The 12,052-nt window shown below is 53.1% G+C and overlaps 1 protein-coding gene across 2 annotated transcripts in view; it reads right to left on the minus strand.

The window, feature by feature from the left end:
• Positions 1 to 12,052, minus strand: part of MMD2 (monocyte to macrophage differentiation associated 2) — a 47,446-nt gene that overhangs the window by 10,729 nt on the left and 24,665 nt on the right. For both annotated transcript variants that reach the window (XM_034669751.1, XM_002916462.4), the window contains 5 exons: positions 11,828 to 11,909; positions 10,172 to 10,332; positions 6,909 to 6,983; positions 2,619 to 2,720; positions 1,613 to 1,682 (listed from right to left, as the gene is read on the minus strand). In XM_034669751.1, the coding sequence (XP_034525642.1) occupies positions 1,613 to 1,682; positions 2,619 to 2,720; positions 6,909 to 6,983; positions 10,172 to 10,332; positions 11,828 to 11,905 (486 nt within the window). In that variant the 5' untranslated portion in view covers positions 11,906 to 11,909. The remainder of the gene's footprint in view (positions 1 to 1,612; positions 1,683 to 2,618; positions 2,721 to 6,908; positions 6,984 to 10,171; positions 10,333 to 11,827; positions 11,910 to 12,052) is intronic.

Here is a 12,052-nt window from a genome sequence, read left to right on the forward strand (position 1 = left end):
AATTATATAATTTAATATTTGACATTTAACAAAATTTTTTAAAAATTAAAAATTAAAAAAAATTTTAAACTATAATATTTGTTTAATATAAATTATATAAATGTAATGCTTCATTTAATATTCCTCATAAAATTTTTTAAGATTTTAAATTAATGTTTGACTTTAAAATTTTTTAAATATTCAATATAAATTACATAATTTAATGTTTAATTTCATATTATAAATTTAATAAATACACGTATTTAGATAAAAATGAACTTCGTGGGGAGAAGGCAGTCTGTAAGAATAAATACAAATCATCGGGAAAATGTTGAGCAGAAGGACTGACGGGGGCCATGGATGAAAACGTAATTAAGCTACGTTACGTAAAATGGTTTGGTGCCAGGAGAGACGGGCCCCCAGACAGAACAGAAGTGAAATCTCGGAGGCAGACCCACATACACGTGTGAATTTACTGTGACCAAAGGAGCACATTTAAAGGGCAGATAATTGACATCACCGGCTAGGGGCTCGGAGACGAATCACCACGTCCAGGAGAAATCACAGTGGGAAGGTTCAACCACAACAGAAACAGGAAAAAATATGGGTAAATATGTATGTGAACTTGGATAAAGGAAGACCACCCTGACCATACCACTTAGGTTTGTAAAAACTGTAACATTTTTTAAAAAACACAAAACACCTGCTAGACTTGACTACATAGGATTTCACCACCTGCCCATAATCACACTGTAAGATAATAAACTAGGGAGGGTGCCAGGCAGGTGAGTTTACTGTGCCCATTTGACAGATGGGACAACTGAGGCTCGCAGAGGGGATGCGGTCCACATATGGCCACCCCAGCTGCTTCTCTTTCCTGCTCTGCCCCTCAGAGGCCCAGGTGGAACAGCTCAAAGATCCTAGTCCCTACAGTCAGCAGTGATGGGGGCCAACCCCAGCTCAGCCACTCAGGGGCTGCACACGTGTGCGGGCTGGCCTGGGTGTCATGAATGGGACAGCACGTCCATCTCCAGGGACGCCCCGGGCAAGGAGGGAAGATCCTGTATGTAGGCCTTCTGCCCTTCGTAAGGGCTCAGAACGCGTGCGGGGAGGAACCCTGCTGCCCCTCTGGGCTTGGTCTCTGGTGCGGGCAGCCTCCCCACGAGGAACGGCGGACAAGCAGTTTAGGACATGCAAACACCCAAAGGGTCCGAAGTCCTGAGCCTCAGCTCTGCCTCCATAGCCAGAGATGTTATGATCACAGATGTAATTCAGTGACTGGGTACTTGCTATGTCCCAGGCACCGTCCTAGTCTCTGTCCTTGGGTTTTCCTATTGAATCCTTGAACACACAGGGAGGCTGATGCAGGGAAGGGTCCTGACTCGGGGAGGGGAGGCTGATTCAGGGAAGGGGCTGACGTGGGGAGGGTCACCTCGCTCACTGGAGGTTAGGTGGTATCAGTGCCTGCAAAGCCAGGGAGTCGAGCCCCCCAGGGTTAACCTGCCTGCTCTACTGCGTCCTGAGGCTTCAGTTTGCCCGTGTGCCAGAGGAAGGGGTCGGACTCGACCATCCCGAGAGTCAGTCCGGGTCCCTCCAGCCAGCTGGGCGCCCCTGGCCGGGCGGGGGCACTTACCATTGAGAGGATGACCAGGGCGGGGCAGAAGCCCATGACGACATAGCACAGCAGCTCCACCAGCTTGTACCTGGCAGGAAGACAAGCCATCTGGGCCCCGGGGCAGCCTCCCCACGAGGAACGGCATACGGCTCCCCGTTCGGGGTAGGAGGGGACACCCTAACCAAAAGAGTGAGAAGAACTCTGCCCTCTGCCCGGCCCTCCTGGGCTCTGACTTCACACAGTTACACGCAGCCGGTGCTGGCAGAGCTGGGTGGCCCTGGGCGGACGTCCTTCCCTCTGGGACTTGGTCTCCGTCAGTGGGATAACAGGCCAGGGTTGCCCCTGCTGAGTACGGCCCACGTGCGGGCCCTTGCCACGCTCGGGCCCGGGGCCGTCATTACTGTGTGATCACAGCACCTTTTCCCCGCCGGGCCCAGGCACCCGCCCTCCATCCATCCGAGTGGCTACACCGGCTGACACCGATTTGCCCTCCCAGGTGATTCAAGAAGTCAGTTATTCCCTTTTGTTTCTACAGCTCTGTTTCTTTCTTCACTCAGTGGGACGCACGTGAAGGGAGTCCGGAGCCTCCCCGCTCATCTGACAACCCAGCTTCCCAGCTTAGGGAACGTGAGTGACGCGTGACCCTCAAGGTCTTTTTAAAAAGTCTTCAGGGGCGCCTGGGTGGCACAGCGGTTAAGCGTCTGCCTTCGGCTCAGGGAGTGATCCTGGCGTTGTGGGATCGAGCCCCACATCAGGCTCTTCCGCTATGAGCCTGCTTCTTCCTCTCCTACTCCCCCTGCTTGTGTTCCCTCTCTCCCTGGCTTTGTCTATCTCTGTCAAATAAATAAATAAAATCTTTAAAAAAATAAATAAAAAGTCTTCAGATCAACCCTATGGGCTGTGGCTCTGGTGGTCGTCCAAGGGCCTGAACCCCAGGATGCCGGGCAGAGCTCTGCCCTCATGCATAGCAGAGAGGAGGCCCAGCCCACCTGAGCCCTCCCCCGTCTACCCAGCCTTGGCTTACCGCTCATGGAAGAAAAAGACGTAGATGGTGCCCACCAAGGCCATGATCCAGACCAGCCAACGCATGTGGGAGGCCCAGGGGCCCAGCTCCCGAAGGTTCAGCCTGAGAGAGAGTCAAGGGCACAGTCTGAGGGGGGCCCCCTGGGACCCAGGAAGACTGAGCCCAGAGCAGCCCTGTGCCCCACGGCTCTGCAGATGGGACGTAGGCTCTGGTGGAAAGACAGGTGGAGAGAAGGAGAAACTGACTGCAACAATAAGCAACGATTAGAGGAAAATTAGCAAAACGGACACCGTCCGAGCGCGGAGACAAAGTGCTTCTCAAATGGGCCGGAGCGTAAAGGCTGTGCGAGGGCAATCTGGCCAAATCTATCAGACCCGAGGTGCCCATGTCCAGTGACCCCATCATCCCAGACCCAAGGGTTAGCCAAAGAAATGCTGTCTCACGTGGGCACAGAGGCACAGAAGAGGACATTCATCACAGCACTGGTCCAACAGGACACGCCGGAAAGCACCCAACTGTCTACCAGAAGGGGAAGGGGATGTAAGGTTCATATCCGTCTGTTATCAATTTACTGCCTCTCAGCTCCAAATTCAGCCTTGCTGCCTGCTCCAAGGTAGCGGAGCTGGGCCGTGTGCATCCTTCCTTCCAACCAAATGTTCCGTGTTCAAATCATTGTATGGTTTCTGTCTCCCAACCACATACATCTCCCAGACGTATTGCTAAGTGCGGCGGTGGGGAGCGAGCAGAGAGTAACGGGACTGTATGTATTATTTGCACATGTGAAGAGAGACGTGTAAAAGTGCAGAACACCAACCGGACCCCTTGTTGAGTGGGTAGCGGGAGTTCCATCTAGAAAGGGACATGTGAGGATGGCAGTGGTTGGGGGGAGGGGTCTTTTCACTTTTTTCCCAGAGTGAATTTCTTGAATGAGACTACCTTATATAAAACCTTTGCCCACCCCCCCGTGTCCCCCCAAAAGCAATCAGCTCTGAGTCCAACTGTTATCGTAAAGAAGTTAATTTATACTGAAAGCTTAAAGGTAGAAAAAAATAACGCAGCTCATTACCCGGAAGAACTTTCTAAATAGCTCTCCAGACACAAAATAGGCCAATGGGTAGCAGGACGAGTATAAAATGGGATGGAGGGGATGGGCAGAGGAAGGCATAGGAGGACAGGCTGGGATGGAAGGCGGGACGGGAAGGGGAGGGAGCCTCGAGCGACACAGGTCATTTCTTATTAAAATATCACACTGAATTTCAACTTGACTCTAACAGAAGAAAATGAACCCTCCCCCGCAAAAAAGTGTGCCGAATTTCAAACAAATATTTCTGCTCCTCTCTTTCTTCTATGCCAAAGGCTTTCAAGCACCTTTTACAAACTTTAAGTGAAGACTGTATGCAGGAATCTTACACATAAGTCCAATCTATCAAAAACATAAAAAACAAAAAAAAAGTGGGGTTTTCTGATGGAGGCAAGGATGGGGGAACCCACGGTCATTCACACCCTCACCCCTCCGTGGTCCTCTGGGAACCTCTGGGGCTCTGCAGAAAACAGCATGAAAACCAGAGCCGTTCAAAGGAAAATACACACCATATGATTCTACAGCACCTTGTCCCATGTCCCCCTTTCCCCTGCACCCAGGTGCCGGGAAACGGGTCACCAAGCTCCTCTGTCTCTCTACGTCCTCCCACATATCTGATCAACTCCCACGTTCGGCCAACTCTTCCTCCTAAAACGGCTTGCAAACCAGGACCCGTCACCTGCACCCCTCGTTCACGCACTTGCCACAGTTGTGGTTCTTTCCTGTGTCAGTATTGGGGCAGTCAACGTCTGTGCTCCCTGCGGGACCCTAAGTCCCATGAGGAGAGGGGGTCTGGACCTCGGCTGCCGGCCTGACCCTCAGACGTCAGCACAGGACAAGCGCAGAGTCCGTGCGCCGTCAGCCGCAGCCGGGAATCAAGACTAGAAACCCAGCCATTAAACCAGCAGAGGGGAGGACAGTCAGAGGATCGTTCTAGAAATCCACATCAAAGAAAGTTACTGCAGCTAAGCACAAAACTTAACTCGACCGTGTTCAGCCACATCCAAAAGGAAACCTGCAATGACCTGGCCCCTGGCAACTGCAGGTGATGCCGAGGGCCCCTCTGGGGCCAACCACAAGTGGCCGCATGGAAGGAGCTCCCTCCTGTGGCTCCTGGTTTCTCTCTCCTGCTCCTGGCCTGCTTCAGTGGCCTCCCCACGACCCACTCATCCAGGATCTGTGTGCATTTTAGAAGCCGCCATACATACGCCTGCCCATTTGGCATCTGACAGTCAGAAGCATACCAGTTTTGGGAAGACAACCACGTCCCCTCCTCTCCCAAAGCCCAGCTGGGCATGGGGCTTGCATCTGCCACACCCCCAGACAAACACGGCAGTGGAGCTGGTTTCGGGGGGAGGCTGGCCCAAGAAACCTGGCACCCCTCGCCCCCTTCCACCATCCATGAGTCAGTCTACTCAGTCGCCTGCGTCTTTTTGATCTGTCCTTCCTTTCCTCTTAACTCCCGTGGCCACTCCTGGGGTCCGGGCCACCACCACTGCTCCCCTAGGTCCTTGTGCCAGCCCCCCTCACACCTCCCTGATCCCTTTGGTCCAAACAATAAAACTCTGTCAATATCCTGCTTCAAAGCCCCATCACCCCTAAAAACAGACCAAACAGCCTCCCATCTATACTCCATCTGCCTCTACCCTTATATGAGACATGGGCACCATGCCAAGCCTGCAACAGGGGCGTGGACACCCGAGCTGTGGTCACCAGCCCCTGTCCAGCAGCGAGGATGGATAACTCCATGGGTCTCCCCAGATGAATGCTGCGTGGAAGAAGCAAGATGCAAAAGAGCGGGGACTCCACTAACATGAAAGAAGAAATCAGGTGTAACTATCATATGATGACAGGTGTCAGGGCTGGGGTTACCTTGAGGGGAGGGGGCCCAGGGGCACAAGGGGGCTGGACACGTTCTGCTTCTTCATCTGGGTGCTGGCCACTGTGTGTGAAAATTCACCATGCATGCTCTCCTGGTACAGCACACCTCCATGAAATGTATTTAAAAAGTAATCGCCGTCGTATATACAAATAAAACCCGTTTATTAGCAGATATAATGAAAGAGAATGCCCCACTTATAGGAATTTCCTAGGCAAAAATGGAACAAGCTTTTACGTGGTTCCCCACTCTTCAGAAGCACACGTGTAAGTTCTCAGAGCAGCACACCTCCTCCAGGCAGCCCTCCTGAGGCCCCCACACCACAGCAGTGCCTCCTGAGCTCCCGTGGCTGCATGCACACAGGCCCATCTCACCATGCCACCACTGTCCCGTCACAGATGCCCTGCCAGCAGCCACACCCTCAGGGTTCCAACCCCCAGCACGCAGGGTCCCAACCCCCAGCACGCATTCCCCAAATGTGAGCACAACAGCTCTGCAGGCGCCCCAGGTGTTTAGAGTGTGGCCTGAAGCTGAGTGTTTCCTTATTCCAGAACTTTCTGGATTTATTACTAAATCAAGTTGGAAAATTCCAGGTCACTTGCTGGGGGGGAGCTTAAAACCGATACACTGCGTGGTGATCCGGCGACCGTTAACCAAATTAGAAGGCCCGCTCTCTGCCACCCAGAAATCCAAGTCTCGAATTTATGCTGCAAAGGACAGGCTCCACCACACGGAACTGCTGTTTCTGGAGCTCAGAAAAGGCCGCCTCTTTGCAACTTGATATGATTCGAGCCAACACATCCATGTACGGGTGCTAAATGATACGCAAACAAGGAGATTCACTGCGGCACGGTCTCTCCTAGCCAAGGGACGCGGAGCGCCCCAATGCCAGAAATATCCATAAACAGGGGACGGCCAGGAAATGTTATGCTGTTGTAAAAAAACAAAAACAAAACAAAAAAAGACTTGGGAAATCTTCAGTGTACTAATACAGAGAGACGCCCCCAGCAACATTACCAAGAGAACAAAAGCGAATTGCAGTTTGTATCGTATCCTTCCTTTTGCATTAGAACCAGAAGGAAAGGTATGAACACCGATGTATTTACACGATTCTGGGCACACGATTTGGCTCTTTTAGCCCAAAATAACTCTGGAAAGAGACAGGAGAAATTGGTCCTAAGTAGTTGCTTCTAGAAGGAGAATGGGCAGAGGGCATCTTTTTACCTACACTCCTTCATGCCGAGTCAACCGATTACCCGGACAAGTAGAAGACATTCAGAGAGAGGAAGCCAGTCCCCCCACCCCCACCCGACGGCGCAGAGGTACTCACCAGGGCGCGTAGGACGCCGCTATGAAGAAGTAGATGACCATGCGGTCGAACATGTGCAGGCAATGTTCCACCATCCTGGGCAGAGAAGGGGTAGGAGTAGAGTCAGGGGTAGGGCCCCCGAGTGATGCTCTGGGACAAACGCGCTTTCCCACCCGCAGGTGCGGAGGGCCTGGGCTCAGGGCTGACGCGCCTCTGCCCCAGTCACCACCCTTGGGCTTCAGGCTCCCCATCCCCCTAGGGGCTGAATGGCGACACCCCGCAGGTTTCGCTGAGGACCGCCTTCTCCCAGAAAGGGGAAGGTGTGACACCCACACCTGTAATACGACGCAGCATTTCAGCTTTATATACTGGGCTTCTCAAAAGATTTCCAATGATGAAATGCTTTGGTGATTTAAAAAAAGTGCAAAACCAGCGAACCTGTGTGCCTCCCACTAAGGTGCCTCTGGGTCCCGGCATTCTGGTTCAGGTCGAGGTCTAGAGCCAGAAGGCCGGAGTTCGAATCCCAACCTTACCACATATAGACTGTATGACCTTGACCCAGCTCCTTACCGTCTCTCGGCCTCGGCTCTCTGATCTATCGAAGGGGGAGGATACCAGCAGCCTGTCACAGGGTGGCCGTGAGGGTTAAGTGTGTTGGTACTTAGCACAGTGCATATGAGGAAGTGCCCAATCAACATGTGCTGTTTTTGTTGTGACCTCACGCTAAGTAGCAAACAGTAAGCCCTCAATATGTTTGCCCAGTGTGTTAGCTGACCTCCAAAATGGTGCCCGAAGAACCCCACTTTCTCGTATTCACACCCACGTGGAGCCTCTCCCACAATGAATTAGGCAAACACATGTAACCAACAGAGGGCTGCAGAAATGACGGTGAGTGATTTCTGAGGCTCGATCATGAAGGGTATTAGAGCCTCTGCCTTGTTCTCTTGGAACACTAACTTGGGGAGAAACAAGCCATGTGTCTCTGGAGAGATCCTTGTGGGAAGCACTGAGGACCTGGTGAACACCCAGCACCAACTTGCCAGGCATGTGAGGGAGCCAGCTTGGAAGCAGCCTCTCCCGCCCTGGTCAAGCCTTCAGATGGCAGCAGCCCCGACCCTGCTTCAGGACTACACCAGAGCTCGTGAACCAGAACCACACAGTTAATTAAGCTCCTGAATCCCTGACTCTCAGAAGCTTTGAAAGACAATCAAGGTTTCCTGTTTTAAAACCTCTGTGACTGGGGGCGCCTGGGTGGCTCAGTCGGTTAAGCATCTGCCTTCGGTTCAGGTCACGATCCCAGGGTCCTGGGATCCAGCCCCACGTCAGGCTCCCTGCTCAGCGGGGAATCTGCTTCTCCCTCTGCCTCTGCCCCTCCCCCCCAGCTTGTGCTCTCTCACTCTTGCTCACTCTATCAAATAAATATATACAATCTTTAAAAATATATAAAACCTCTGTGACCAAGGGTAATGTATTACAGAGCAACAGATAACTAACACGAACTGATTCTGTCCAGCAAACTGCAGCCCTCAGTAAAACTGACGGGGGGCGGGGGGGGCGCCTGGGTGGCACAGCGGTTAAGCGTCTGCCTTTGGCTCAGGGCGTGATCCCGGCGTTCTGGGATCGAGCCCCACATCAGGCTCTTCTGCTATGAGCCTGCTTCTTCCTCTCCCACTCCCCCCTTGTGTTCCCTCTCTCGCTGGCTGTCTCTATCTCTGTCGAATAAATAAATAAAATCTTTAAAAAAAAAAAAAAACTGACCGGGGATCCTGTGTATGGTTTAACCACAAGTCCTCCTAGAAATGAAAGTGACCACAGCAGCTAGCATGTATACCTCGTGGGCCATAAGCAGATCACTGGTCTAAGCAATTTACGAGCATTAACTTTTTAATCCCACCTAGAAGATAGATGCTGTTTTTTTCATCGGGTATGTGACAGATGAGGACAGGAAAGGCCAGCCAGTCCCACTGCTGGTTAAGCCGGCACTAAACCCAATGACTGGTTTCTTAGTAAGAAAAAGGGGAGCGAGGTTTGGACAAAGAGACACACAGGAAGGAAGGCTGTGTGAGGACACGGGCAGCCTGTAGGAGCAGCCAGAAGCCAAGGAACACTGGGGCCACCAGGAGCTGGAAGAGGCCAGATCCTCCCCTCGAGACTTTGGAGAGAGCACAGCTCCACTGACACCTTGATCTCGGCCGTCTGGCCTCCTAAACTACAAGAGAATGAATTCTGTTGTTTCCAGCCACTTAATTCGTGGTCATTTGTTACAGCAGCCACAAGAACTCATACAGTGCAGCAGAACCAAGACCCACAGAGAGGGCAAGAATGGGAAATGGGAATGGGGGTGCCGCAGAGTCACAGGGCTCCTAGGGGGAGGAGGGGAGTGCTGAAGCTGGAGATGAGGGGTCACTGCAGCTGCTGCAATGGACCAGGGCATCCCTCCATGTATGGAGGCCCCTGACTCCCGGGATCAGCATTGGCTCAGGTATGACCAGCTTGGCGATCTTGAGAAAGACCCATCATCTTCCAAATTTCAGTGTCATTAGTATTACTCACAAGCCAGACATTCTACACGCTGCAACGGGGACCAGCCCTGAAACCTCACGCTGAGTTAAAGAAGCCAGGCACAAACGGGCAAATATCATATGACTGCCTTGTGTGAGGTCCCTAGAGGAGATAGACTCACAGAGACAGAAAGTAGGACGGTGGGTGCCGGGGGCTGGGGAGGGGATGGGGAGCGAGTGTTCAAAGGGGACAGAGCTTCAGTTCAGGAACAGGAAGAAAGTTCTGCAGACGGACGGTGGTGTTTGCACAACAGTGTGAATGTGCTTAATGCCCCTGAACTGGCCGCTTAAGACTGGCGAAGAGAGTCAATGCATGTTACGTGTATTAATCACAGTGTTTTTAAAAATTAAAAGCAAAGCAAAAATTTAAAAATCTGAGACTAATGCCTATACCACAGAATTATTGGAACGATCAGTGGTGACGTCTGTCCAGGGCCTGGAACCCAGGGCAGGGGGTGCCCAGAAGGGGGCGGTCACTGTGCCAGTTACGACGGTTAGGAGAGTTCCTCAGAACTGGGAGCTGGCAGCTTGCTCTCCGGGCCTCTCCGAGGGGAGCAAACGAGGCTCATGTGGGTGAAGTGGTCTGCCCAGTGGGACTTAACCCCTGCCGGCAGAGGCAAAAATGGCTGAGGGTCACCACCCTGGGCCCCTCCTGGCTCAGCCAGGCATGCCCCCTGCCCTGGGCACCCTGCCCCGGCCCACGCCCCTCCCGTGGGCTAGCACCTGAGATGGCTCTTCTTCCAGGAGATGGTGTGGAACACGGTGGACACCACGAAAAGCCCACAGAGGCCGAGGCCGTAGATCCAGGCAGAGATGGTCTCCCAGTCGTCGTCAGACAGGAAGTAGAGGTTGGAGCTGCCGACGATGCTGGGGATGATCCAGAGCTGGGGACAAAGCGGGGACAGGTGCTGCGGGGCCGGCCTCTGCCGCGGGGTCCGGGGAAGTACAGAGTCCCTGAGCCCCCCTGAGCGCACCGCCCACCCCCTTCTCCAGATCCGCACCGTCTAACACAGCCTCTCTCCAAGGCTGGAATGGCCCGGTCCACACCACTCGACACAACCTCCCTCCTGGGTGGGAAATCCTAAACCTGCACCATCCAGCATGGAAGCCACTAGACCCCTGTGACTCCCGAGCCCCTGAGCCGTGACTATGCCGGGAAAGTGCTGACGTTTTTTTATTTTATTTCATTTTAATTGATTTTAGTTTCCATTTCAGCAGCCCCATGGAGCCAGTGGCTACCGTATTGGGCCGCGCGGCTCTAGAGAAATTCGGGGTAGACGCGAAGGCTCCTGGCCTCAAGGAACGTCGCTGGTCACGGCCCCCACAGCCAGCCTCACGGACCCAGGCACGCCACGCCGTCTCACAGCTGTGCGGTTGCCCACGTAGTTGGCACCTTCTGAAAAAAATGGCCCTCCCCACCAGGTCCACCTGGAAAACCCTTCGCTCTTCACGTCTTGGCTCGTCCCTCCTCTCCCTGAAAAGTCTAGAATTCTCCAAAGTGCCGGGGGCAGGGGGTCCCTGAAAGTGCACCCAGTTCTGTGTGCTGGGAGCACTTTTCCAGGAGAAAGGGTCTATGGCAGCCCCAGCCAACAGAACTGTAACGTGAGTCACGCAGGTCATTTTGGATGGTCTGGGACCCATGTTTTTAAAGGGAAAAATAAACAGGTGACATTAATGTTAATACCATATTTTGTTCAGCCCAATAGATCCAAAATACCATGTAAGAAACATAAACATATTAAGGAGGTATTTTACATCCTGTTTTCCGTGCTCAGTCTTCCCAAGCTGGCGTGTATGTCACACTCCCAGCACATCTCCAACAGACGAGCTGCATTTGAAGAATGCGACAGCCACACGGGGACGGCAGCTAGCAAATTGGACAATGTGGTCTAGATCTGTCACTAGTCCCAAAGCAGTCTACTGCTCAGAGGAGGAGTTCTTAGGTGAGGCTGGGGTGGCGTTGGCAAGGATTCCAGGCAGAGGGAACAGCATGTGCCAAGGCCTGGAGGCATACCTTCTACCCAGGAAAGAGCACAGGCAGGAGCTGGAACCTGGGGGAAAGGTGTGGCAGTGGGAGGTGGACTGACTTATGAGCTGAGGCCTGCCTGGGAGCTTGCTACAGAGTTCAGATGCTGTACCAAGTACCAGGGAGCCAGTGAAGGTTCGCAGAGCAAAAGAGAGGCATGCTCAACACCACAGTCCAATGTACCCAGATGGCCTTCCCTCGAGATCCCACTCACTCTTCCAAGGGCCACAGAGGACTTGTCATCAGTTGGGACATGGCCGTGGAATAAATGTTGAATCTCTCCAAGGGTGAAGAGCCTGCCTTCCCTCCCACCTGGAAGTATCCCCCTCTCGGCCCCCCAAAAACCAACTCACAGCATGGGTGGCACAGTTGGCTGCATGCTCGTACTCAGTGGGCTGGTACCTCTTGTGGGCGGGTACTCGGTGGTTCATGAACCTGGAATGAGAGGCATAATTCCGGGAAGCTGGGCCAGGAAGCCGGGAGCAGCTGTGGTCACAGGATTCCCAGGAGACCTGAAGACTGGGTCCCTCCTGGTGGGGAAAAAGGATCCCCCCTCCCCCTTCCTCCTCACCTTCCCC

This window comes from Ailuropoda melanoleuca, chromosome 10 (assembly GCF_002007445.2).
Source record: "Ailuropoda melanoleuca isolate Jingjing chromosome 10, ASM200744v2, whole genome shotgun sequence".
NCBI lineage: Eukaryota > Metazoa > Chordata > Mammalia > Carnivora > Ursidae > Ailuropoda > Ailuropoda melanoleuca.